Below are 27,221 nucleotides of genomic sequence, written 5' to 3'. Positions count from 1 at the left end.
GCGCAAAATCCTCAATATAATACTAGCAAGTCAAATCAAGCAACGAAAGATTAGACACCTATAAAAAGGGATTATAAGCATCACCAAATGGGATTGAACCCCGGAATGTAAGGTTGGTTCAACATACAACAATTAACGTAATATGCCTTAATAATAATGGGGAAAACATATGACCATCTTAACAGACACAGAAAAGCATCTGACAAAATAAAACACCCTTTCATGATTAAAAACAACAACACTTGGCCAGGGCTGGTGGCTCACGCCTGTAACGCCAGCACTTTGGAAAGCAGAGATGGATGGATCATTTGAGGCCAGAAGTTCAAGACCAGCCTGGCCAACAGGGAGAAACTTGTCTCTACTAAAAATACAAAAATCAGCCAGGTATGGTGCTGCATGTCTGCATGTAATCTCAGCTACTCAGGAGGCTGAGGCACAAGGATCACCTGAACCCAGGAGGCAGAGGTTGTAGTGAGCCAAAATTGCACCACTGCACTCCAGCCTGGGCAACAGAGCAAGACACTGTCTCAAAACCAAACAAAAAACACATAACAAACTGGGAATAGAAGGGACTTGTTCAAGCTGGTGAAGAGCATCTCTAAAGGTCCCTCCATGAGCTGAGCGTGGTGGTGCACACCTGCAGTCCCAGCTATTTGGGAGGCTGAGGCAGGAGGATCAGCTAAGCCCAGGTGCTCAAGACCAGCCTAGGCAATATCGTGAGACCCTGTCTCTAAATAAACAAGTAAATACACACATATTACAAATCCCACAGGTAACATCATACTTCATAGTGAAGGACTAAAAGATTTCCTCCTAAGATCGGTCACAAAACCAGGACATCCACTCTTAACATTTCTATTCAACATTGTGCTTAAGGTTCTAACCGGGGCAATGAAGCATGAAAAAGAAATAAAAGCATCTGGAACGGAAGGGAAGAAATAAAACTGTCTCTACTCACGGATGAACGTGATCTCGTGGCCACAAATCAAGGAAGCCAAAGATTGCCAACAGCCACCACGAGCTACAAGGGACAAAGAAGGATTCCCTGCTTCCTCCCCGTCACCGAAGCCTCCAGAAGGAACACAGTCCTACCGACATCTGAATGTTAGATTTCTGACCCCCAGAACAGTGACAGGATACATTTCTGTTATCTTAAACCAAGAAGTTTGTGATAATTTGTTATGGCAGCCTCGGAAAAGTAATACAATAGTCAAACTGCTGGAAACTTTCAAGCAATAAAAAGGCGGGTGGGCAGGGGGGACATTATCTTCACAGAATCAACAGTAAGACTGATAGCTGATCATCCAACGCAGGGCAAAAACTGTTGCTGAGATTACAAATGGGTTTCCATAGCTTCCCACAACAGATTCGAAAATGCTCTGAAAAGTATGTTGGAAACAGAAAATAGCTCTATGATGGTAGTTTCACCTGTTGCAGGCTAAAAATTGTGTCCCCCCACCCCTGGAAAATTTATATGTTCAAGTCTTAAACCCTAGCACAGGCATCCCCAAACTACAGCCCGCAGGCCGCATGCAGCCCCCTGAGGCCATTTATACGCCCCCCCCGCCCCCCCCGCGGCACTTCAGGAAGGGGCATCTCTTTCATTGGTGGTCAGTGAGAGGAGCACAGTATGTGGCGGCCCTCCAACGGTCTGAGGGACAGTGAACTGGCCGCCGGTGTAAAAAGTTTGGGGACGCCTGCCCTAGTACCTCAGAACGGGATTGCATTTGGAGACAGGTCCCTTAGGGAGATAATTAAAGTAAAATGAGGTCATATGAGTAGGATCTCATCCAATGACTGGTGTCCCTATAACAAGAGGACACTGCCCTGGCGCAGTGGCTCACGCCTGTAATCCCAACACTTTGGGAGGCCAAGATGGGTGGATCACCTGAGGTCAGGAGTTTGAGACCAGCCTGGCCAACGTGGAGAAACCCCATCTCTACTAAAAATACAAAAATTAGCCGGTGTGATGGCAGGTGCCTGTAATCCCAGCCGCCAGGAAGGCTGAGGCAGGAGAATTGCTTGAACCCAGGAGGTGGAGGTTGCAGTGAGCTGAGATCGCACCACTGCGTGCCAGCCTGGGCGACAGAACAAGACTCCATCTCGGGGGGGAGGGGGCGGGGGGGGGAGAGAAGAAAAGAGAGACGTGATCACAGAAACAGGTGTCCACGGCGGACGGCAGCTCCCTGAGCAGACAGGATCGGCACCCCGGCAGGAGCAGCCCACACAAGAAAAGCATGGAGGTGGGAAAACATCCAACAGCTGTGACAACTGCCCCGAAGCCTCAGGCAGACAAAGGGGAGGAGGGGAGGCAGGCCTAGAAGGGACTGTGGGGTCCCCCCCAGGGGCCTCGGCCCAGGAGCAGTGCCTGGACTCACCGGGGCACAGCGAGAAACCGGTGCAGAGTTCTGGGCCGGTGCAGCGCGTGGCTGGATCAATGAACAAAAAACTTCCTTCAAACACCAACATGACAAATGTTAGTTTGGAAAGTGACTATTTTGAGAGGTTGGGATGTTACCAAAGAAAGCATCGCTTTGTCAGCTCGATGCTTCCCCTCCAGTGTCGTGGCTGTCAAACCAGCCCAGAATTAGCTCCGAGCGGCCTTCCGCGAGCTCTGGCGTCTTCATTTGCATGGCGCACACTCCGAAAGGTGTGAAATTCTTCTTGAGAGAGACCAAAGAAACAAACCTATACACTTCTAAAAAATCTGCTTTGCTTTTAAAACAAATTTCAAAGAACTAAATTGTAACTCTTAAACACATGATTTTAAAAAGCGGAAGTCCTGTTTGGATGATATTAATAGTAGTAATTAAAGCTACCACTGGCTGGGCACGGTGGCTCACGCCTGTAATCCCTGCACTTTGGGAGACAGAGGCGGGCAGATCACCAGGTCAAGAGATCGAGACCATCCTGGCCAACATGGTGAAACCCCGTCTCTACTAAAAATACAAACATTAGCTGGGCGTGGTGGCACGCACCTGCAGTCCCAGCTACTCAGGAGGCTGAGGCAGGATTATCGCTTGAACCTGGGAGATGGAGGCTGCGATGAGCTGAGATTGCACCACTGCACTCTAGCCTGGCACCAGAGCAAGACTCTGTCACACACACACACACAGACAAAAGGTACCATCAACTGAGCCATCTACTCACACACACACACACACAGACAAAAGGTACCATCAACTGAGCCATCTACTCTGTGCCCGGCACCTTAGATGTGTTCATAAAATCACCATCCCAGGAACAGCTGTGTGTGTTACGTGTCTACCCCACGCCAGGCCCTGTGATGACCCCGGTTCACCCACTGCCTCATGAACTCTCCCAATATCAGCTCCCTTTGATCGATGAGAAAACTGAGGCTCAGAGAGCAGGCAGAACATGCCCAAGGCCACATGGCTGGGAAGAGCAGAGCCAGGTCCCTCAGGACCCACGAGCCTAGGCAGAATCCCAGCTGCAATGCCTTCTTGAAGCCTCACAACAGCCCTCCGGAGCAAGTGTGTGGCCCCATTTTTTAGGTGAAGACTCTGAGGCACAGGGGAGCGATGACCTTCTCAGGGCTGCCCAGCAGGCACATGGCCAGGCAGGGCTGGGAGGAGGTCTGCCCATTCCTTTCCCCTGGCCCCTATCTCATTCAGGATTTAAACTAGCCCAGGTCCATGGACATGGCTGCATCATGGCTCCCTCTGAAACCCAAATAAACCCTGCAATGGGGGAGGCTCCAAAAGCCCCAGAGAACACTGAGTGGGCGAGAGGTCACTGACACCTGAGCAGAATGGGGCTGGTCCCAGTGAGGCAGGTGGCGGGCTATGCCCTGCGTACCTCCTCCCTAGAGTGCCTGCTGGTGCCCCTGGCTCTGCAAACCACCGCCACCTGGCTGGACCCCCACCCCCATTCCGCTGCCTCATCCCTCCAGCTGCCTCTACGGCCTTTCTGCTTCTAGAAAACGCACCTCGCTCAGGAGAGATGGATACAATGAAGGGTTCACCCCGCACCTGCCTGGCGCCTACCCGGCGCCTGCCCGGAGCCTGCACTTCCTTACTCAGGTCTCACCAAGGCCCTGTGAGAAACATCCCGTTACTTCCCCATTTTCCCAATGATAAAACTGAAATCCAGGGAGGCTGTTACCTGCTAGAGGTCACACATCGAGGAAGCAAGGTGGCCCAGCTCTGGTTTCAGCTCAGAGTCTGAGCCCTCAACCATGTCCCCCTGAGGCATGTGTGTGACCCTCAGCACCCAACTTTGTCCCTCACTGGGTGGCAGGTGGAAGAGTTCCAGGCTGCGGGGATGAGGCCGAGCAGGGGACTGAGGCAGGCAGAGGCCTAGCGTATGCACAGTCAGCCAGGGCACGTGGAATAAGGGGAGCCGTGCATTCCTTGGCTTAGCCAATAACAACCCTTGGGGGGCGCGGGAAGCGGTTTGGCACTGTCCGTGGTGCTGAAAATATGGCCCCATACCCAACTACCCAGATCCCCGCCCTCAAGATCTCATGACCTACAGAAACGAAAGGTCTCCTTAGGTTTTAAAAAAGTTTAAAAAGTACGGCTGGGCGCGGTGGCTCACGCCTGTAATCCCAACACTTTGGGAGGCCAAGGCAAGTGGATCATCTGGGGTCAGGAGTTTGAGACCAGCCTGGACAACATAATGAAACCGTGTCTCTACTAAAAATACAAAAATTAGCCAGGCGTGGTGGGCATCTGTAATCCTAGCTACTCAAGAGGCTGAGGCAGTAGGTTCACTTGAACCCTGGAGGCGGAGGCTGCAGTGAACGGAGATCCTGTCACTGCACTCCAGCCTGGGCAACAGAGCAAGACTCCATCCCAATTTTAAAAAACTAAAAACAAATAAATAAATAATAAAACATTTGAAAAGGGCTTAGATCTTGGGTTGGAATCCTGACTCCACTTTTCTTTGCTGCATGACCTTGGGCAAGCTTTCTCCTCCCTGAGCTCAGCTTTTGCATCTGCAAAGCAGAGGCAGCACAGCAGACACCTCCAGGGATGTCCAGATGCGCTGTCCATCACAGTAGCCATGAACTCCCTGTGGACATTTAATTTCAAATCAGCTACAGTGAAATAAAAACACAAAAGTCAGTTTCTCGTCACACTAAGTGCATTTCGAGTGCTCAATGCTCACATATGGCTCGTGGTCACCACACTGGGCAGCACAGATATACAGCATTTCCACCCTCTCAGGAAGTTGGACAACGCTGGCGTGGGACTCTGCTACTCAAAGTGTAGTCCCCAGGCCAAGAGCAGTGGTTCATGCCTGTAATCCCAGCACTTTGGGAGGCCGAGGCAGATGTATCACTTGAGATGAGGAGTTCAAGACCAGCCTGACCAACATGGTGAAACCCCGTCTCTACTAAAAATACAAAAATTAGCCTGGTGTGTGCCTGTAATCCCAGCTACTTGGAAGGTTGAGGCAGGAGAATCACTGGAGCCCGGGAGGCAGAGGTTGTATGAGCCGAGATTGTGCCATTGCACTCCAGCCTGGGCAACAGAGTGAGACCCTGTCTCAAAAAAAAAAAATCAAAGTGTGGTCCCCAAAAGAGTCCTCGGAAGAACAGAAGGGGCATCGCCTGGGAGCTCACTAGAAATGCAGAATGTGGGGCCAGGTACAGCGGCTCACGCCTCTAGTCCCAGCATTTTGGGAGGCTGAGGCAGGCAGATCATGAGGTCTAAGGATCAAGACCATCCTGGCTAACATGGTGAAATCCCATCTCGTTAGCTGAGCATGGTAGTGGGCACCTGTAATCCCAGCTACTTGGGAGATGGAGGCAGGAGAATCTCTTGAACCCAGAAGGCGGAGGTTGCAGTGAGCCAAGATCGCGGCCACTGCACTCCAGCCTGGCTACAGAGTGAGACTCCTCAAAAAAAAGAAAGAAAGAAAAAAGCAACGCGGAATGTCATGCCTTCCAGAGACCTGCATAATCTGCACTTGAACACGGGCCAGCCATGAAGATGAACCAGTGACCGAGAGAGGACAGCGCGCGCATGAACAGTGACAGTGCCTGCTGGTTTCACTCTCTCTAAGTGGCGATCACATTCTCCAAACAACTAGTCCCCGGCTTCTGACAACATTTCTGCTGACGGCAGGTGCTGGAGGTGGGCAGGGGCAGGTTGTACAGACAAGGAAACAGCGGAAACTACCAGACATTTCATAAGTTTATGTGCACACAGGGACAGAGTATTTTAATGCTGTGCCGGCCAGGATTTTCTGGCTTGCTGATTATTCCTGTTCTGGAATAAAATCCTGTATGAAAATGACATTTTAAAAAATCTACAGGCTTGTTTCACATCCAAATGCCTCTCTCCGTGTTTGTGAAAAGAGAGAAAAAGCGTATCAGTAAGAAAATCCTGCTTACGCCAACTTCTGAAGAACCAACCAGTGACTTCTCCCCAAAGGGTCCACAGCCTTGAATGAGCTGGAGAGAAACAGCACAGGAAGAGGAAGATTCACACCAGGGAACCTGGCAGAACCCCAGACTGCATGCTGGGCACACATCATCTCCCATCCGCAGAACGGCCAGCCGGGGGAGCAAGGCACTGCCATCCTCCATTGCGCAGGAAAGTCACCTGCCCTCACACCTGGGAGGCGAGTTAAGCCTAGATGGTCCAACGTGGTCCCAGCCTACCACTCCCCCTCTCTGTCTCCACTGTGTCACGGTGTTTTCTTGTTCCTGTGGCTCTCAAGTGGAAGTCTTGCTCCATTTGCTGACTAGTGTGCGGCGGCGTCACAAACGCCAGGTGGGCACCGTGGCTCCCCCTGTAATCACAGCACTCGGGGAGCCCAAGGCAGGCAGACGGCTTGAGCCCAGGAGTTCGAGACCAGCCTGGGCAACATGGCGAAAGCCCATCTCTACAAAAACTAGGAAAACCAGCTGGGTATAATGGTGCATGCCTGTAGTGCCACCAGCTACTAGGGGTGCTAAGGTGGGAGAATCACCTGAGCCCAGGAGGCTGAGGCTGCAGTGAGCCATGATCACATCGCTACACTCCAGCCTGGGTGACAGAGTGAGACCTTGTCTCAAAAAAAAAAACACAAAACCCAGAATGTAAACACAGTGGCTCATACCTATAATTCCAGCACTTTGGGAGGCCGAGGTAGCCGGATCACCTGAGCCCAGGAGTTCAAGACCAGCCAGGGCAATATGGTAAAACCCCATCCCTAAAAAAAATACAAAAATTAGCAGGCATGGTGGTGGATGCCTGTAGTCCCAGCTACTCAGGGTGAGGTAGGGGAAGACAAGAGGATTGCTTGAGCCCAGGAGGTTGGGACTGCGGTGAGCTGTGACTGTGCCACCGCACTCCAGCATGGGCAAGACTGAGATCCCATCTGGAAAAAAAAAAAAAAAAAGTACACACCAGAGCAAAGATATAAATAAGATGGAAGCAAGAAGGGACAGGGTAGGTGTGTCCCAGGGTTCTTTGGGGAGCAATAAAGATGTTTCATTTTAGGCTGTATTAAGTCAGATACGCACATTAAAAATGTATGAGTAACTACTAAACATATTTAAAAACAATATAGAATTTCCAAACTAGTAGAGGCAAAAAAAAGAAACTTCAATCAATCCAAAAGAAGGCGGAGGTGGCAGGGGATAGAAAGCACAAAGTGACTGACAGAAATGGGCATGTTTTTTGCTGTTATTTTCCAAATACAAAACACTTTACCACACAGAGATTAGGAGGACACAGGTATAGGCCTCCCGTGTACTCCTAGTGGAATGAGATGGCTGTCAAACATGCCACAGGGGACCAATCAGAGGAGCTGGCACATCTCCCAGTAATTAGAGCCATTAGTCAAATTACCTTCTTCACTTTGGCCCCCAGGAAGCTCAGACCCTAGTTTCCCACTTAAAGCCCACAAAGCCCTGGGTGTTGAAATTCTAGGTCCTCCATCTGAGCTACTCTATTTTTTTTTTCAATTCTGGCTTTTAATTTATCATCAATATTGTACCCTATTGATGTTATTTTTATAAACTACCTCAAACCCTTTGACACAAAATGGGAATATAAACAAGCAAACAAAAAAATCCAAACAAGTGACAAACTACACAAAATAGAACTACACAAGAAGTTTCAGAAAGCCCAGGCCTTTCAGAGAAATGGATCACTCCACCTTGTTTACCTTTTAAGTTTTTAATTTTAAAACAGAGATACTTAGGATGATGATCTTCCAAAAAAAAAAAAAAAAAACAGAGACAGGGCCAGGCGTGGTGGCTTATGCCTTTAATCCCAGCACTTAGGGAGGCCGAGGCGGGTGGATCACCTGAGGTCAGGAGTTCAAGACCAGCCCAGCCAACATGGTGAAACCCCATCCACAGGTGTGGTGGCGGGCAGCTGTCATCCCAGCTACTCAGGAGGCTGAGGCAGGAGAATCGCTTGAACCTGAGACGGGGAGGTTGTGGTGAATTGAGCACTCTAGCCTGGGCAACAAGAGCGAAACTCCATCTCAAAAAAAAAGGTAAAGAAAAAACACCACTGCACAACATGTTTGATATACACACACACACACACACACACACACACACACATACACGCACACTTGCACACATACACACACATATACATACACACACCACACACATACACACACACCACACACACACATACACACAGGCACACACATATACAAACACGCACATACACATACACACACCACACATACACACACACCACACACATACACACACATACACACACACCACACACACATACACACACATACACACACACCACACACACACACATACACACACATACATACACATACACACAGGCACACACATATACACACACGCACATACACACACACACCACACACACACGCACATACACACACATACACACAGGCACACACATATACACACACACACACACACACACACACACACCAGTGGGTCTCGTTTCATTTCCAAAGCCATTTTGCTGTAAATAGATAATTACCACTTAAGCACACCTTTCAAGGGATTTATACATTAACATGAAAATGCTGTGATCACGGCTGGCCAGAATCACCTGACTGCAACTTCGAATTCTCGATTTTTCATCTTTCTTAGAAGCTAATGCTCTCCGTTTTAGCCCGCAAAACACGGCGCGGCTTGTGAGAATTTTTTTTTTTGATGAAAAATATAGAAAATTAATTTTTTAAATGAAAACCAAACCTCTGTGCACAAGCCATCCGTGAGCACTGATCTCACTCTCCCTGTTTACCAGCCGCACTGGCCATGTGACAACGTCACCAAAATCCCTGGACACCAACCGGCCGGAGACGACAAGAGGCTGCTGAGTTTGAAAATAAAATTATTTTTAAAATATTCAATCTCAAGTCTTTGCGAGAATAACAATGTGTGTCTGGAAATGTCTGAATCACGCCGTCGCACCAGATCCTTCTTTTCCCCATTGGTACCAAGTCTCCGCTTTACTCCCCAGAATCCATTTTAAGTCCACATCCAGAGAGAATTCGTGTTAGCTCTTAAAAAAAAAAAAAAAAAAAAAAAAAAGCTGGTTTGATTTTTTTTACTTGAAGTGACCACATCACAAAATTTGTGTTTTCTTTTCTCATTCCTTTAACAAATATTTGTTAAACTCCCACCTCGTGCCAGGCTGCCGGGCCCTAAGGATAGCAGGTCACCCATCCCCCTTGCCCCAACCCCATCCCCCACCAGCATATCCCGTTGATTCCGCCTCCAAACCACAGACAAGCCCCGACTGTGCTCTCCCTCAGCCCCCTCCAGGTCGGTCTGAGCTACCCTGGCCTCCTGCTGACAAGTGCACCAACCTCCCCTGTGCCCTGGCACCCTCTCCTGCCCGCCACAGTCAGGCTCTACCCAGAAGCCAGAAGGTTCATTCAGAACCCCAAATTGGACCTTGTCGTCCCCTGCCTAAGCCCCCAGGAGCCTCTAGAATAAAACCCATGCCCTGGTCCCAGCCAGTCAGCAGAGATGGACCTCCGTCTTCAGCCTCTGCCCCAGGCTCACTGGGGTCAGGCCCACAGGACTCCACCATGCACCGGGAATTCACAGCCAGGTCCTTCTACAGGCTCTCGTTGTCCAGGCTGCACTGTAATGGCATAATCTCGGCTCACTGCAACCTCTACCTCCCGGGTTCAAGTGATTCTCCTGCCTCAGCCTCCCAAGTTGCTGGGATTACAGGCATGTGCTACCACATCTGGCTAATTTTGTATTTTTAGCAGAGACAGGGTGTCCTCATGTTGGTCAGGCTGGTCTTGAACTCCTAACCTCAGGTGATCCGCCTGTCTCAGACTCCCAAAGTGCTGGGATTACAGGTATAAGCCACCACACCTTCCTCAGCCATCTTACATCAAGAAGCCTCCCATCCATGTGTTGACCCAGCCCACCCTATGCCGTGATCCCCCTGTGGCTGCCAGCTGGGCAGGGACACTTCTGTGCCACTCACCACTGAATTAGCACCAAACCAGTGAACACAGTAGCCCCTCACGCTGTGTTGACTGAGATTGCCGTAGGCCCCTGCCTTGGCCGCCAGCAGTCACAGCCCCGCAGGAGAGGCGGGAGCTCTAGTAACCCACACGGGGAGGCGTGAAATGCCAGGGCCCTAAGTGCCAGGAGGGGCTCAGTTCACACAGAGTGCACACGTGCTCTCACCTGATTGAGGTGGACACTCCATGGGTGAGAAGAGAGGCCAGAGCCAGAAGTGACTGGCACGCAGGGTCCTGACCTCAAATGCTCGGTGCCCTGCCTGAGTGAGAGGCTGCATGTCCCAACAGAGCCAGCGTGAGGCCTGATGGACTGCCCTGCAGAGCTGGAAGCACTGGTACCCCATTCCCAGGAAGACTCGCCCAACGGCCCCCTGCACGAGTGAAGCAGAAGGCCTCCACCTCCCAGAGGCCGGAGCAGCCCCGCGCAGGGGCGGGCGCCCAGGTACCAGCTCTCGGTCCTGATCCGTAACGGGGGATGCCCACCCAGCTCTGCAGCAGTCAGAAGGGGCGGCCACCGGGCAGGATCCTGCAGTGCTCGTCAGGAACGGGAGGAAGAGCGAGGTGCACACAGGCAGGAGCTTGGGCGAGCAGGAGGGGGGAGCTTGGGCGTGCTAGTCCTTGCGTGGGAAGAAGGGAGGGGGAAATAAAGAAATGAGACAGAAACAGGGACTCACGCAAGCTGCCAGGACAGAGTGTCATGGGCTCTGAGAGGCGGGTCGTCCCCATCCACATCCAACGTCTGTCTGCTCCCCGTCAAGAAGAGAGGAGGCCACAGAGCAGCCGGGAGGGGTCGACCGCCAGCTTACACCCGGAAGTAGCTGCTTCCCACCGATGCTCCTGATTCCCGGGCCTGTGAGCGCCCTCCTGCTCCTGCAAGGGGAGAGTGAGGCCTCACCTGCCCCCTTCTGAAGCCTCCGGACTCCACTTGGAGCCTGGAACAGAGAAGGTGCCCATCCCGCCGCACGGGCACACTGGGATGACATCGCAAGAGGCAAAGCCACTGTGTGTGGCCCATTTCCAGGCAAACCCCCCACAGCCTCAGGCCTTCCACGCAGCGGCAAATGAGGCAAGAACCAAAGAAACCGCCTTGACGTGATTCTCCATTTCCCTTTCTCTCCCGTCCTCCCTCGCAGGTTTTAATTAAGGGTTTGCTTGCAAAAGACCTAGCTCTATTTCACTAAATCCTGGGACCCCTTTGATATCGTCTCCGTATACCGTGTTATGCTAGGGCGCGGGTACAAAGTTAATGATAACTTCTAAATACACCATTGCCAGGCCCTCATCTTCCTCCCCTGCCTGCGTCTGCTAAGGGTAATGCCACCTAATGAAACGGCGTATCATGTGCTTCACCCTCCATTCTTTATTCCACCATCACCACTTGGCACCTCAGTGCCAGGCTGGGCTGGGCTCAGAGGACCCGTGCTGACCAGGGCATGGCCTCAGCCCTGGAGGGGCTCACAGACGCTGCAGGAGGAAGGGGTCCCAGGAGGCTGGCACACGGGGCACCCACAGTAGCTCAGCAGGTGACACAGCGGGCAGAGAGGACAGTGGGCAGGACAGGAGACAGCAGTATCAGAATCACAAATAGATGACTGCTGCCATCAGCCTCAGAGGGGAAGGAGAGGGGACGGACACAGGAGCACTGACTGAGAGGGTCCCAAACGCCACAGCGGAGCGCTTCATCTGACTACGTAGCCTAAGGAGATGGGTCAGAGGTCTAGGAGTTCAGTTTGGGACAGAACTACTCTAAAACCCTGGCAGACACCCAGGAGGGGGTGTTTTGTAAGAAGAGCAGATGATGCAGTGGCTGGATCACAGAGGAGGCATTCTGCAGGTGCAGATGGAGTCAGAGCTGAGGGGTCCGAGTGTTTAGTTACCACTTGGAAAGAAGGTAGCTGAAAGGCCCAAGGACAGACCGTAGGAGGAGCACCCTTGGTGGGCAGGAGGGGACTGAGGAACAAGAGGAGGAGCTGGAGAAGGGTCCCAGAGAGGGAGGCCACGTGGAGGCGGGGGCAGAACCCACGTTAGACAAGACCGCATCCAGCATCAGGCGCCACAGAGCCGAGGGGAGGAGAGGCCACCTGTGTCTCCTGGGCAGTCACTCCCGAGGGCGGTGCAGGGTCCTCAGGCTGTGGGGCTGGAATGGAGGCAGTGAGGGCTGCGGAGGCTGCAGGCTTCCTGTGGCCGGGGGCGGGGAGGCCAGCCTGGCACCTGCCAGTCACAGAGAGGGAACCTTCTGGCATCATGCAAATCCCAGCTCAGGAACTGACAGTTCTCACAGGCGTACCTGTCACTCAGAGATGGCAGCAGATTTTGGACCCAGCATTCCTGCCTTGGGAAAGATGCAGGTGGTGTCAGGGCCTCGGGGTCAGGGGCTGCCGCCGCAGGGCATCCTGGGAGGAGGGTGCTTCTCAGTGCTCAGCACCCGGCCTCCAGGGAAACCCGCATGCCCACCTGGAACACCTGGCACATTTCATCAGGCCCAGAGCACCTGTGGCCCCAGCTTCTAGCTTCTTCCTTGAGACTCCAACTCAACCTACGCTCCCTGAGTGCTCTCAGGTGGCTTCCCAAGTCCTGTGTGACAACAGCGACGGCTCATAGTGGTCTGCGTCCCAGCGCTGCCCTCCTGGAAGCCCCCATTTACTGGGGACCCACCCAGAGGCATCCAGGCATACGCTGCCCTGCTGCTGTCACCATGGCCAGCTCACAGACAGGGCTGTGTCAGCAGGGTCTACATGCCACCCATGACTGCACATTCCTCTCTGTCCAGGGCTTCTCTGGCTGGCACTGGGCACAAAGCCTTGACCCTGCTCTCCAGGGGCTGATGGTGAAGGTGGGAGACACCCCCGCTGCTGCCACAAGGTGAGAGCCACCACCAGAGCCTAGACTGGGAGCTCTGGGCGTACAGAGGAGGGAACAGCTCTACCCTGGATATAGAACAGCACCCAGCACATACCAAGTGCTCAGTAAACTCGAGCTTTATAGAAAAACGCCCCTGGCCAAATGCACGGAATAGATGCACAGTCCGTCTCTCAGCCATGATCACCAAACCCTGGGGACCTGAGCCACCCAAGGTGTCTCGCTTTGTGCAGTGGGTGAGTTCCCAAAATACCAGCTGCAAATGGGCTTCTGTTCACGCTGTCACTCGCAGGCAAATGCTCCTCCTTCCTCAGTCTGAAGCCCACTCCTCCTTGAGCGGGGCAGGAGAGGCTTCACGAGAGGCAGCTCCGGAGGGGTGAGGGGAGCGTGGGCCCAGGACCAGGGAGGGGAGCTCGCTCGATGAGGGACAAGTCCAGCCGGCCAGTGTGGCTGCAGGGAAATGGTGCCGCTGGTGTTTTAGCTGATGAGTCTGTTTTGTGTGGAGCAAGAGTCAGGGGTGGCAAGTTGCTCACAGTGGCTGGATGACACCAGGACTGACCCCAGGCCCAGCGCTGTCCCACCCCCTCCTGGGATACACTTCCCGCCAGACGCCCAGGAGCATTGCCTTTGTTTGAGATTATCAGAAAACACACACACACACACACACACACACACACACACACACACACACACAGAAAATCAGACACACAGAAAGAGAGAGACAACCCTAAAGAAGAAGCTAAAACCCCACAAACCCATGACCCGGACACTGACTCCAGAACATTCTGGAGTTTCAGCCCTCGCCATGTGCACTGTGGCTCTACCATCCACCATGCCTTTGAAAAAGTTTTCTAGGCCAGGCGTGGTGGCTCACGCCTGTAATCCCAGCACTTTGGGAGGCCGAGGTGGGTGGATCACGAGGTCAAGAGATCGAGACCATCCTGACCAACATGGTGAAACTCCGTCTCTACTAAAAATACAAAAAATTAGCCAGGCATGGTGGCACGTGCCTGTAATCCCAGCTACTCTGGAGACTAAGGCAGAAGAATCACCTGAACCCGGGAGGCAGCGGTTTCAGTGAGCCGAGATCTCGCCACTGCACTCCAGCCTGGGCAAAGAGTGAGACTCCGTCTCAAAAAAAAAAAAAAAAAAAAAAAAGAAGAAAAAGAAAAGGCTTTCTAAAGGTTATCTCCCTATAAACACCTTCCCAAAGCACCCCTCACCCTTCGGATCAGCCCCACACTCCTGCCCCTGGCCCAGGAGGCCTGTGTGTACCAGCACCTGCCCCACGGCCCTGCCTCTCCCAATTCCCAACGCTCCCAGCACTCTCTGCTCCCACCCTAGGGCCCCTGCAGCCACCGCGTCCTCTGCCTGGAACGGGTTCTGCCCAGATCCGCACAAGGCTGCCTCATCCTCACCCTCAGGCCTGGCCCAACATCCCCTCCTCAGGGGGGGCCTTCCGTGCCCACCCAGGTGAATGGCCGGGAGGAGTTCCTGCAAGGAGCAGAGGTGGCACAGAGCCGCACCAGGAGGAGTCAGCGCCGGGTCCCACCACCTGGGTGTGAATCCCAGTTCTGACGTTTACAAGGTGTGTGACTTCGAGCAAGTGACTTCACTCCTCTGGGCCTTGGTTTTCTCCTCTGTAAAATGGGAATGATAATGGTTCCTGCCTCATTCCATTGTCAGGAGGATTAAATGAGTTACTAATACACACAGTTTATAAAAGCACCCAGCACATACTAAGTGCTCAGTAAACTTGAGCTTTAAAGAAAAACGCCCCTGGCCAAATGCACAGAATAGGTGCACAGTCTGTCTCTCAGCCATGATCACCAAACTCTGGAAACCTGACCCAGCAGCCACCCAAGGTGTCTCACTTCATGCTGTGGATGAGTTCCCAAAATACCGGCTGCAAAAGGGCTTCTGTTCACACTGTCACTCACAGGCAAATGCTCCTCCTTCCTCAGTCTGAAGCCCACTCCTCCTTGAGTGGGGGCCCTGACATCTGCAAACACTTGAAGGCAGCAGGGGACGAGGCCTGGGGCAAAGAACCTTTTGTAAAAGGAAGACCCCTTTACAAGCTGTAAGTTCACACTTTCCACACCTAGGAACCCGGGCAAATAAAAATCAGCCAAACTACAAGTGTGAATTACCCAGAAGATCTCCCAAACGCCCATGAGAGGGCCTTTATTGTTCTATTAGAGGCAGGTAGGGCCAGGCGCATTAGCTCACGCCTGTAATCCCAGCACTTTGGGAGGCTGAGGCTGGTGGATCACTTGCAGTCAGGAGTTCGAGACCAGCCTGGCCAACTGATGAAACCCCATCTACTAAAAATACAAAAGTTAGCCAGGCTTCAAGGCGCATGCCTGTAATCCCAGCTACTTGAGAGGCTGAGGCAGGAGAATCGCTTGAACACGGGAGGCAGAGGCTGCAGTGAGCCAAGATCACGCCACTACACTCCAGCCTGGGCAACAGAGGGAAACTCAGTCTCAAAAAAAAAAAAAAAAGACAGGTAGAGAGAGCTTTGAAAATAGCCCATTTCCCTGGGCTGGCCCTCCCAAGCTACAACACTTCCCTGCACCCCACCCCCACCCCACCACCATGGACAGAGTCGCAGCCACACCCATCCCCTTTCCAGCCCAGCACCCTCCAAACCCCCCTGCCTCAGCCACAGCATGCCAGTCCTCCTTGCAAGTGCCCCCCAGCACACCGTGGTCCCAGCCGTCCCCCTCGAGAAACTCTTCTCTTCCCTCTGCAGCCGCCCAACCCCTCTGCTGAGGCCCAGGCCCCAGGTCAGCTACTCCAGGAAGCCTTCCCCCGACCCGCAGTGAGCCGCCATCAGCCCCTGCATGCTGATCCCACAGCCTTTGGTGCCCACACCCACCACACATGCGATTATCTGGTTCATTCCCTCACTCCACACTGACACGGGCACCTAGAAGGCTGCGTGTGCGAGACAGTCCTCACCCTTCAGAATCTCCATTCTCCTGTCACATAGGAATGCCAAGGGTACCCCCCTCAAATAGCTGTTCCCAAATTCAACAAGGCAGCGGTGACGAGAGCCTGCCGCCCAGTGCCTGGCACACATTGGGGGCTTGGCCCAGGGCGACTCCAGCCTCTCCGCCTTGGAAACGGCCTCTTGACGCAACCAAGCGGAGCCTCGCGTCTTTTGAAATCCACGGCAGATGCGACAAGCGGCGTCCCTTGGGGAAGGATCCCCTCCTGAAAGGCAGCCCAGACCCAACGCCAGTGCGGGCAAGGTGAGAACCGCAGAGCAGGCCGGCGGGAGCCCTCGCCCCCGGCCTCCGCGTCCTTCAGCCCAAACAGAGCCTTTGATTAGAATTTCCCATTTGAAAAATCAATATTTAAAGCCCTCCGCCTGCCAAACAGAAGGGAAGGCCTTGCTTGTAAATATTTGTCTCGCCTGGCAGAGTCGGGCCCCTGGCTCGCCACGACGGCCCGGCCTCGCTCCTGGCCCCCTGCTCGTGCAGTCCCAGCCAACCGCACAGCAGGACGGCCCTGGGGAGACGGAAGGGACCGTCTGGCAGCCACATGGGGCTTCGCAAGGTGAGCGGCCCCGCACCCACGCCTCCACGGCAGCAGGCCTGGGTGCTGGGCTGCACAGGGACGGTCCATCTGTCTTCCCAGGGTGGGGACAGAGACGCCTCACTGTGCGGTTTCTCTGGATTCCAAGGCAAACGCGTTCCCCCAGGTTTATTTCTTATTTTGGAAAAAAAGCACAAAGACAAAACCCAGGGACTGCCCGCCACGGCGCCACTGAGTGGGAAAGGGATCTGCCGCTGAGACCAGCAGCCTCTGCCCACCTCTGGTCCCTGGAGAAACCATCTCTGTGGCAGCGGGTGACTGAGCTGGGACGAACCGGCTGAGCACCCACCCTGACACCACCGTTCTCAAGTGTCATTCATTCATTTACCGGCTCAGCCATTCCTTCGTTCATTCACCAACTGTGTTTTTTTGGAGAGAGTCACCAGGATGGAGTGCAGTGATATGATCTCAGCTCACTGCAACCTCCATCTCTCAGTTCAGGCGATTCTCCTGCCTCAGCCTCCCAAGTAGCTGGGATTACAGGTGCCCACCACCACACCCAGCTAATTTTTTGTATTTTTAGTAGAGACAAGCTCTCACCATGTCGGCCAGGCTGGTCTCAAACCCCTGACCTCAGGTGACCCACCCGCCTCAGCCTCCCTAAGTGCTGGGATTACAGGTGTGAACCAGCGCGCCCGGCCTCATTCATCAATTCATCCTTCCTCAGTTTGAAGCCCATTCCTCCTTGAGTGGGGCCCTGACAGCTGCAAACACTTTGAGGCAGCAGAGGGGCGAGGCCTGGAGCAAAGAGCCTTGTGTAAAAGGAAGACCCCTTTACAAGGTGTAAGTGCACAATTTCCACAGATAGTAACCCAGGGAAATAAAAGTCAGCCAAACTACACATATTAATTATCCAGAAGGTGTCCTCCCAAACACCCCCACCTTTGCCAGGCACTGGGGCCTGGACACACAGAGGGACAGAGACATGAGCAAAGTCCCTTCGGGAGGGGGTCTTCCAGGCCAAAAATAAATCCCACAAACAAATGGAAAGTCACAACCAAGGCAGGTGCTGGAGGAGGAGGGGTCCCAGGTGGATGGGAGAGAAAGGGGCATCGGGTCCCAGAGGTCAGGGAGGCTGACGAGGCAGGCGCAGGTGAAGCAGGAGGGAAAGGTAGCCAGGGAGGGTGGCAGCCTCGGGAGCTGGCAGGAGCTTCCTGCTTCCTGCTCAGCACATCCACCCACCCAGGGCAGGAGGGACCTACCCAGCCACTCGTTGAATTTCTTCACCTCACTCGGGAGCCCCAGCTCGGTGAAGTCCCCAGCATGGATCAGCACATCGCCGTACGGCATCTGGATGGGGTCTGTCCTTGAGTGGGTGTCAGAGACGCAGACGAAGCGGGTGTAGCCTGGAGGTTTGGGGGCATCGTGAGGCACCGGGTCCACCCTGCCGGAAGAGAAGACACTGCAGGTCAGGGGGTCATGGAGCCTCCGCAGCCCGGTCCACGGCAGCTCACAGCCCCGCCAATGCCAGTCAGATCCGTCAGACCAGGGACCGGACGCCCAGCCTTCCCGGCGGGCCCCCTGCCCCGATGCTGGACTTCCCTCCTCACTAGCCAGGCAAAGCTTACTTGGCACCCGGGCTTCAGTCTCCCTGTCTGTAACACGGAAACCTCAGAGGGCTGCCGTGAAGGTGAAAGGGGGTGAGAAGCAGGTGCAGCCAGTATCTGCCCTCCGAGCTGAATTGCTGCACGGCTTCCGGCCTTTGGTTCATCGTCACCCCCAGAGGGGCCTTTTCAAGATGTCTTGTCTTTCCCCAGACTCACCTCTCTCCCGTGAAGCTTTAGCAGCACAGAGATGTCACACGTGTGTTTAGGTGACTCACGTCCACCTCTGCTTTAGAAGAGGAAGATGCTCCCTTCACTCCCCAAGCACCGGATTTTACCCCTTGGGGGCACCGTGGCCCCCACTGAGACTGCCTGGAGTGAAGGCCGACGGGCACGCGGTGAGGACGACCCCCGAGACTGTGCAGGCAGGGCGCATGCACCATCGGGGTCGGGGGAGGCTCAGGAGAACATGTGAAATACACCTAAAGGAAAGGTGTCCATTTTTTAAAACGGTAAGGCAGTGTGATCATTTCTACACCAAGGGCCTTCCAGGGCTGTGTCAGAAAACGCTCCTGGAGTCACAGAAGACCAGGCTTTACACAGCCCAGGTCTGCACATCTGTCAAATGAAGCTGCCCCACTGAGCAAAAATAACATTTTAAAAAGCGGCACGGGCCAGGCGCGGTGGCTCGCGCCTGTAATCCCAGCACTTCGGGAGGCTGAGGCGGGAGGATCCCGAGGTCAGGAGTTTGTGACCAGCCTGACCAACAGGGTGAAACCCCATCTCTGCTGAAAATTCAAAAATTAGCCGGGCGTGGTGGCACGTGCCTGTCGTCCCAGCTGCTCGGGAGGCTGAGGCAGGAGAATCGCTTGAACCCCGGGGGCGGAGGTTGCGGTGAGCCGGAGATCACACTACTGCGTTCCAGCCTGGGCGACCGTGTGAGACTCCGTTTCAAAAAAAAAAAAAAAAAAAAAAAGCAGCACAAATGTAGGCTTTTGTGCCTCCGGAGCCCATCGTGGTCCTCTTGTTTGACAGAGGAGGATGCCGAGATCCAGCCGGGCCGAGCCAGCAGCCCTGGGCACCCCCAGTGCGGAAACATGGGCATGGACTAAGACCCCGGCTCCCCACCCAGCCCTGTCTCCACGACATGTTGCCTCCCCAGCTGAATGGTTTTACCAGGCTCAAAACTCTTAAAAACAACGCAATGACATTTCAACACGCGGCTCTCTCCAAATGAGTATGCCGCTCGAGGAGTCGCGTTTAAATCTAATTATGCGGCAAACCGAAAGCAGTGCCGAATCGGTTACATAAATACTTTTAAAGACATCTTTCTAATTATCCTTTTTTTTTTTCAGACAATATACTTCGAAGAAATTTAATTAACACCTTACGAGAGACGTGGGTTCGGCATGCTAATGTGTGGGGCGCGCTGGGTGTTCCACACGCCGCAGGCGCTGCCCCGGCCTCTCCCCGCCTCGACGGATGCTCCCGGGGCCCCTTCCTGGGGGTTCTTCAGCCAAGGGAGGATGCCAGCAAGTCAGAGCCGGGCTGGACCGGGAGGTAAAGGAATCTGAGCCCGACGACGACCCACCAGGGAGGTGCCAGGGGCTCTTCCCCTCCTCCCTTCGCACGACACATCCTGAACGATGACTGTGTGCCAGCCCCGAGCCCCATGGAGGGCCACAGCGATGAACCAGGCTGACCCCTACCCACGACGAGCCCAGGGACTGATGGCGGCAGCAGACTTGACCACACGAGGACGGTACGCCCGGCACCCCTGACCGGGCAGCAGAGGGGACAGAGCCCAGAGAAGGCTCTAACCTGGCCTGGGGTCTCCTGGAAGCTCCCGTCGTGGGCAGTGTCTGAGCTGATCTGGAAGCTGCAATCTCCCTCCCAGGATTCCCGCCACTCCTCTGTCCTCTGGGGCCCCCAGTGACCCCCTCTCCCCATGACAGAGAGCTGGTGTGACCTACACACCCGGCTGACCAGACCCAGGTCAGTCAGTGGCTACCGTGCTACTGGCCTGGCACAGGAACTCAAGTGAGCCCATCAAATTCGTTCGTTCAGATGCTCGCTCTCTCCCTCTTTTCTCTCTCCTTCCCTCTCCTCCCTTTCTCTCTCTTTCTCTTTCCCTCTCCCCCCTCCCTTTGTCTCTCTCCCTCTCATCCCTCTCTCTCTCTCCCCCCCCACTCCCTCTCTGTGTGTCTCTCTGTGTCTCTAAGGTTTTAAAGATGTCATAAGGTGACAAAGACCAAGTCAAAGACATAAAGAGAAGATGAAGACGGGAGAGAGGGGGAGCACAATTCCACCCCGCTCCCCGAGCTGCTGGGACCCTGACAGTCCACCCTCCCGGGAGCCCCACCTAACAGAGGAGCCCCGAGCAGCCCCAGCTCCACCCGCCGCCAGCCAGCTAGGGGCAGTGCGGTTCTCAGGGCTCTGGCTGGGCTGGGCCTGCTGCGGGAGCCAGAGCTGTTTAATTACCTCTGCTCTTACTTCCCGGCGCCCCGAGGCTTCTGGAGCACAGCAAAGACGCAGAACCAGTCATCCCCAGAGAACAAAATAGACTCGCGTTTCCCGACACAGTCCCCCAGCTGTTTGGACTGTGCTCGACTTTGAAATAATAACAATGATTTCAACGATCCCACACGTCAACAGCTCGTTATGTGCTGGGCACATTACGGCAGCGGCTCCATTCACCCTCATAACGACCATCTGCGCAGGGTGCTACGGGAAGCCCAGCTCACAGGTGAGCAAACTGAGGCTCCGAAAAGGCGGCCTCATCCACGATCTTAGCTGCAGAAGCTGGCGCAGCTGAAATGTAGAGCTGGTTTTTGGTTCCAGAACTCAGACCGGGCTGGACTTTACCAGGCTTGACTTCGTTTTATTCCATCAATCAATGGACGAATCTTACTGAATGCCTCTAAACACCAGGCACCTGCTTGGTATAAGGACACATCTGTGGTCAGGACACTCACAGAAGCCACCGGGGTGAAGACCTGGAAACACTGACTATGTCCGCAAGTGAAGAAAAAAGCAAAAAGAGTCAAAATATGGAGAAAGAGGCCGGCCACAATGATTCACACCTGTAATCCCTGCACTTTGGGAGGCCAAGGCGGGTGGATCACTTGAGGTCAGGAGTTCGAGACCAATCTGGCCAACATGGTGAAACTTCATCTCTACTAAAAATACAAACATTAGCCAGGCATTGTGGTGCGCACCTGTAGTCCCAGCTACTTGGGAGGCTGAGTCAGGAGAATTGTTAGAACCCGGAGTGGAGGGGGCGGAAGTTACAGTGCACTGAGATCATGCCACTGTACCCCAGCCTGGGTGAGCGAGTGAGATTCTGTCTAAAAATAAATTAATTAATTAATTAATTTATATATATAAAAGGAGAGAGAAAAAAAGATAGTAGCCAAGAGGGCATGACTTGAAGATCCAGCTATACCTGAAGCTAGACCCAAACTTGAACTTCTTAACATGGGCCAATAGACTCCTTTTCATCCTTAATGCAACTTACATGGTGTTTCTGATACTTGCAATGACAATGAAAAGTTAGCCCTTGCCCAAGCTCCCAGCTACTAAGTTAGAGAATGGATTTGAACCCAGGACTTCACAACAGGAATCTGGGCATCTAATCTCAACAGCTGGTGACCAAAAAAATAAATGCAAAATGGTTGTTTCTCAGCGACGTTCTGCAGAGTCCGGAGATACGACATGGCAGCAAAGGCTTCTTGGAGTCAAACTCAACTTCCCCAAAGCTTCTGCCTGCTGGGGCGGCTGTGAGGCCCGACACCCGTCACCAGCTCCTCCCAGCCCACGCCCATCTTCCCGTGGAATGCCTGGCAGCAGGAACAGTACAGACGAGAGGACACAGCCTCCGGCGCCAGGCCCCAGGCTGGCACCCCCGCTCGGTGACCTCCTCCTCACTGTGGCCCTGGACCCTACGAGGCTCCAGCCCCGCTCTGTAGGGTAAGGACGAGCCACTCCCTCTTTGTCACGTGGGGAGAACGTACGGGACCTTCACAGCTGGAGCCCTGATGCTAACGCCCGGCAGTGCACCCTGCACCCTGCTCTGCTTCTTTCTCTCCCGTGAGCCGCTGGCTCTGCGGAAGTGCACTTCCTGGTCTCGAAAGCCCAGACGGGCAATCAGAAGCAGAAGCTGTCACCTGCCTGTGACCCTATTCCTCCAGAAATGGGGTGCTCGGCCACCCTGAAAGGTCCAGGCAGGAACAGCTTCCAACCACTCGTCCAGCCATGTCACTGTGCATCAACCATGGTGCTCTAGTAGGAGGGGACCAATGGGGAAACTGAGGCCTGGGGAGAAGCCGTGACTGGCTGGCTCAGCATCACATAACAACTGCCCTAACTCCTTGCGCAGTGCTCTTCTCACAAAGCACTGGATCCAAGGGGACACTGGTCACAGGACCCTGCTGTGCCCCCACGCCTGTCCTTTCTTCCTACCTCCTGGCTTCTGCACTTGCTGGACCCTCTTCCTAAAGTGGCCCACTCCACGGAGGCCACAGGGCAGCTGGTCCTCCAGCCCCAGGGATTATGCCGCCCCCGCCCCCGCCCCCGCCCCCACTGGAAGCCCTCCGTGATCCCTGACACTCCTCCTGGGTCCTGACATGTGTCCCATTCTCACTCCCTTCTCTCTCCTGCTTCCTATACCCTGTGCTAGGCACCGGGCATGCAGCCCCATGCTCAGGGAGGGGAGAGATGCTCGGGAAATCCTCCCACAGATGAATGTGTCCGCACAGACTGAACCATGTGCCACAAAGTATGTGCCACCAAACCCAGCGCTGACCACCCAGCGCTGGCGCAGGGAGGACTTCCCTGAGGTAGTGACGCCTGGGTGAGACCTGAAGGCAGAGTCAGTGCTCACAGGGCAAACAGTTGGGATCAGAGGGAACAGCATGTGCAAAGCCCTGAGGCAGGAGGAAGACTGGAATGTTCCAGAAACCGGAAGCAGCCACTGCATCTGCTGTCCGGCAGGACAGGGATGGAGAATGAGGCTTGAGAGGCAGGTGGTGCCGGGCGGTGAGTCCTGCCAGCCTGCTTGGCCCCTGGCCCCCTCCCCGCGCTCCAGGCTGAGCTCTGTGTCTCCTGCAGGAGCCTCTCAGCGTGTGGACAGGCCAAGGGGCCACAGGGCACTGGGTGGGGGCCCCAGGTCCCCCACACTCACCTTCCAAAGCCTCAGCGTCCTCCTCTGTAGAGAGGGGGGCCACGCCGACCTGGCACAGCAGGGAGGGCCAGGAACAAGGCACAAAGCGGCTACTCCAGGCCTGGCACGCAGCTGTGCCCCCATCCCACTCTGCTGTAGCTTTAAGGACTCGGTGCAGCCTGAGGGGCTCGCAGAGTCTTTAAGCCATGACCCAAGTCAGCGCCATAATGCCTTTTAAAGGTCAGAGGTGAGTTGCTGTGCCTGAGGCCATGGCCCCGGGGACCTACATGAGACCTCCAGGATGTCCCTGCCCCCCCAACACTCACTCTTGCCTCCTGACTGACCACCAGGCCACTGGTCCACCTACCCACCCAGGGCGGAAGGGCTGGGCCTGGAGGGGCCTCCTGAGACCCCCACAGGGTTTCTCAGTTGCCAGGGTAAGGAGTCTTCAGCCTCTGGCTCACATCCCAGAGGCCCAGCTCCGGAGATTCATTACCCAAGCGAAGGCAGCCTCGTCACCAGCAGGGTCTCTGGGGGCAGCTGCATAAATCACAGGACTCAATCAGAGGCCATGTTTGGACTGTCGCTGTTGTTATTAAATATAAATTGTGGATTTATTAAATAAGGCCCCTCGCTCCCTCACCCCGGAGACAAAGCCCAGGGTGGCGACAAATCACACGTCGGGAAGTGGCAGCCGTCCCCCTGGCCCCGCTCCTGGGAAGGAGCAGCCAGCTCACCAAGGACATCCAGTCGGCCACCTCCAGCAGCCTGCACGCTTCTGCGCTTGGCGTGTGGAGTCTGAACGACGGGGCGGTGGGAGGCAGCAGCCCCCTCACCCCTGTGCCCACCCTGGCACCAGCTGTGCGTAGCTCAGAGCTCACTCTCCCCAGGGCACCACCCAAAGCCCAGCAGCCTCAGAGTCCCAGAGCCAGTGGGAGCCAGGAACCCTCCCCACTGCCAGAGGTGGTGGCACAGGGCAGTCCAGGGTGGGGTGGGGCCGGCCAGGCGTGAGTCCTCGCGGGGCCTGCTCCAGCTCCCCAGCTAAGCTCTTTCTCCACCACACTCACCACCGGCGTCACACGCTCCCAAGACCGTGGGCTAACCGCCTGCCATCCGCTGGAGTCATCGCAGCACAGGCAGGGGTGCCCTCGATCACTGCTGGGTCCCAAGGACCTCACCAGGCCTGGCGTGTGCTGCCAACGCGGACCGCTTGCTGCGCCCCACTTCTCTATGTGGATTTAACCACTTCATCCCCAGTATTACCGTGCGCAGCATTTTTTTCACCCCTCAAGAGCCAGTTGTCACCCCTGGGAGGTGCTGTTTTCTCCACTGAGAATGCGCGGACTGACCTCACGGGCAGTGAGGACCAGCTCCCCGAGCCGTGCGGACTGTGCAGAGCGCACGCGTCACCCAAGAAGGGTGGTATGGGAAGGGGCCGTTACAGGGGAACACGTGGTCCCACCGCCTGGAGGAGCCAGCTCTAGGTTGGGGAAACTGAGGCACCCAGAGGCATGAACCGCATCCAAGCAGGCAAGCTCAGAGCTCAAGGTCCTAAACGGGGAGAATGCCAGCGGCTCACAGGCACCCCAAGCGCGTGAATAAATGAATGACTCAACAAATGAACGAATGACCCTGGGTTGCTGAGTTAAATGGGGTGATCACCGCCTCTCGTTCATTCATTCACTGCCCTTCCTCAGGATGCAGCCCAGCCTGCAGGGGTCTGCAGTGCCTCCTGCATGGGCCCCCCCCCCCCGACCCAGCCGGGCCTCCCTGCCTCCCTGCAGTTCTCAGAGACCCCCATCTTCCATCTTCTTTTTCCTTTTTCTTCTCTCTTTTTTTTTGAGATGGAGTTTCGCCCTGTCACCCAGGCTGGAGTGCAGCGGCGTGATCTCTGTCTCGGCTCACTGCAACCTCTGCCTCCCGGATTCAAGCCATTCTCCTCCCTCAGCCTCCCAAGTAGCTGGGGCTACAAGCGTCTGCCACCACAGCTGGCGAATTCGTTGTATTTTAGTAAAGACAGAGTTTCACTGTGTTTCCCAGGCTGGCCTCGAACTCCTGAGCTCAGGCAATCCACCTGCCTCAGCCGCCCAAAGTGCTGGGATTACAGGTGTGAGCCACCGCCCCCGGCCCGGAAACCCCCATCTTCCGGCCACCTTCAGGCTCTGACCCAGCCGCCCCTTCTGCCCGGCCCACTTCCTCCTCACACCCCTCCCAACTTGCCATGCCTATTCCTCCTGCTGTGGCCTCAACCGAGACATTATCCAGTTCTCCAGGGGATCCCTCCGGGATCCCCTGAATCTGGGAAGCACCTCCTCAGCCCCCACTCCATGCGCTCCTGTTTCCTTGGCTCTGTTCTCAGACTAAGGGCTGCCGGAGCGTGTGCCTGGCCCAGGCGAGGGCCCTGTGAATGACGGCCGTCCGTGGTACCACTGTGCGTGGTGCCAGGACCCTCGTGAACCCCACCTGCCCTGGGAGGCCTTGATGCTCTCTCCCTGACCACTAGTCAGGAGTTCAGCCTGGCCTCCGGGACCTCAGGCTCAGCCACCTCTGACCCACTCAGCTGGAAGACGACCCTCATCAACAAAAGACAAAACCCCCCTCCCGGCAGCCCCTGCCAGGTCTCAAGTCCCACAGACCAAGGAGCAGCAAGCCTGAGACCCGGGGCCTCCCTTCCTGCCCAAACCTGCCAATCAGGCCCCAAAAACAGAAAAGCAGAGGCAGCTACCCAAAGAAATCTACCAAAAAATAAAGTCGGCAGCCACACGCGACACCAGCTCTGCGGCCTCCAACACGGAGACAAGCATTTTCCTGGGCAAGTGCCTCTGAGGGGGTCGGTCCCCTCCCCAGAGCCTGCAGCCCAGCAGGGCCCTTCCCTGTACCCCCGCTCCCCACGACAGAGGCTGGGCCTGAGGGAGGCCACCCGGGGGCCAGAGGCAGCACCCCCACCGGGCCAGGGTTTGGAAACCCCCCCGACTCCCTCTCCGAGTGGTCTGAGACTCCGCAAGCACCGTTGCCCTACGACGGAGATCACAGCCCCAGAGGTGGCGCAGAGCCTGGACCCTTGCGGGGGCACCAGCTCCACAGGCAGTCAAGAAGGCTTCCCATAGACCCTCCAGCACTGGGTCAGCCCCTGTCACAGCTCCCCTCTCCCTGTGCCATGACCCCTCTGCTCTGCAGGGGTCATCCCTGATCCAGACCCAGCTTGGGGACGGTCACCCAGAGCGGCTGGGTGAAGGTACAATAGCCAAGGGGACAACAGCCTCCACACTCAGGCAAAAGCGTGAACATCCCCACACATCACAGCCCAGGGATGCAGCAGGCCGAGCGTGGCAGCCCCAGGCTGGACTCAGGAAGCCAGGGTTCAAGGCCAGCTCTGGCACCTGCCAACAAGACGGGGCAGCTCACGGGCCTGGGCCCCGATTCCTCACCAGGTAAGCTCTGTCGTGCAGGGCTCATGGGAGGTGCAGCTCCCCCTCACAGAAGGAGGGCCACCCTAGGAACTCAGGAAGCCGCCCAGAGCAGGGCCAGAAGCTCGTCCACCTCCACCCCAAGCCACCCACCGCTTTCCAGGACCTCCAGAAATCCGGGAAGGGAAA

The 27,221-nt window shown here is 55.2% G+C and overlaps 1 protein-coding gene across 3 annotated transcripts in view; it reads right to left on the bottom strand.

Moving 5' to 3' along the window:
• Positions 1–27,221, bottom strand: part of MPPED1 (metallophosphoesterase domain containing 1) — an 81,535-nt gene that overhangs the window by 39,731 nt on the left and 14,583 nt on the right. For all 3 annotated transcript variants that reach the window (XM_039463268.2, XM_039463267.2, XM_074391309.1), the window contains one exon: positions 18,123–18,304. In XM_039463268.2, coding sequence (XP_039319202.1) covers positions 18,123–18,304 — 182 coding nt within the window. The remainder of the gene's footprint in view (positions 1–18,122; positions 18,305–27,221) is intronic.

Source organism: Saimiri boliviensis, chromosome 21, assembly GCF_048565385.1.
Source record: "Saimiri boliviensis isolate mSaiBol1 chromosome 21, mSaiBol1.pri, whole genome shotgun sequence".
NCBI lineage: Eukaryota > Metazoa > Chordata > Mammalia > Primates > Cebidae > Saimiri > Saimiri boliviensis.
The sequence above is the reverse complement of the archived record's forward strand: the minus strand, read 5'-3'. Positions and strand labels throughout refer to the sequence as shown.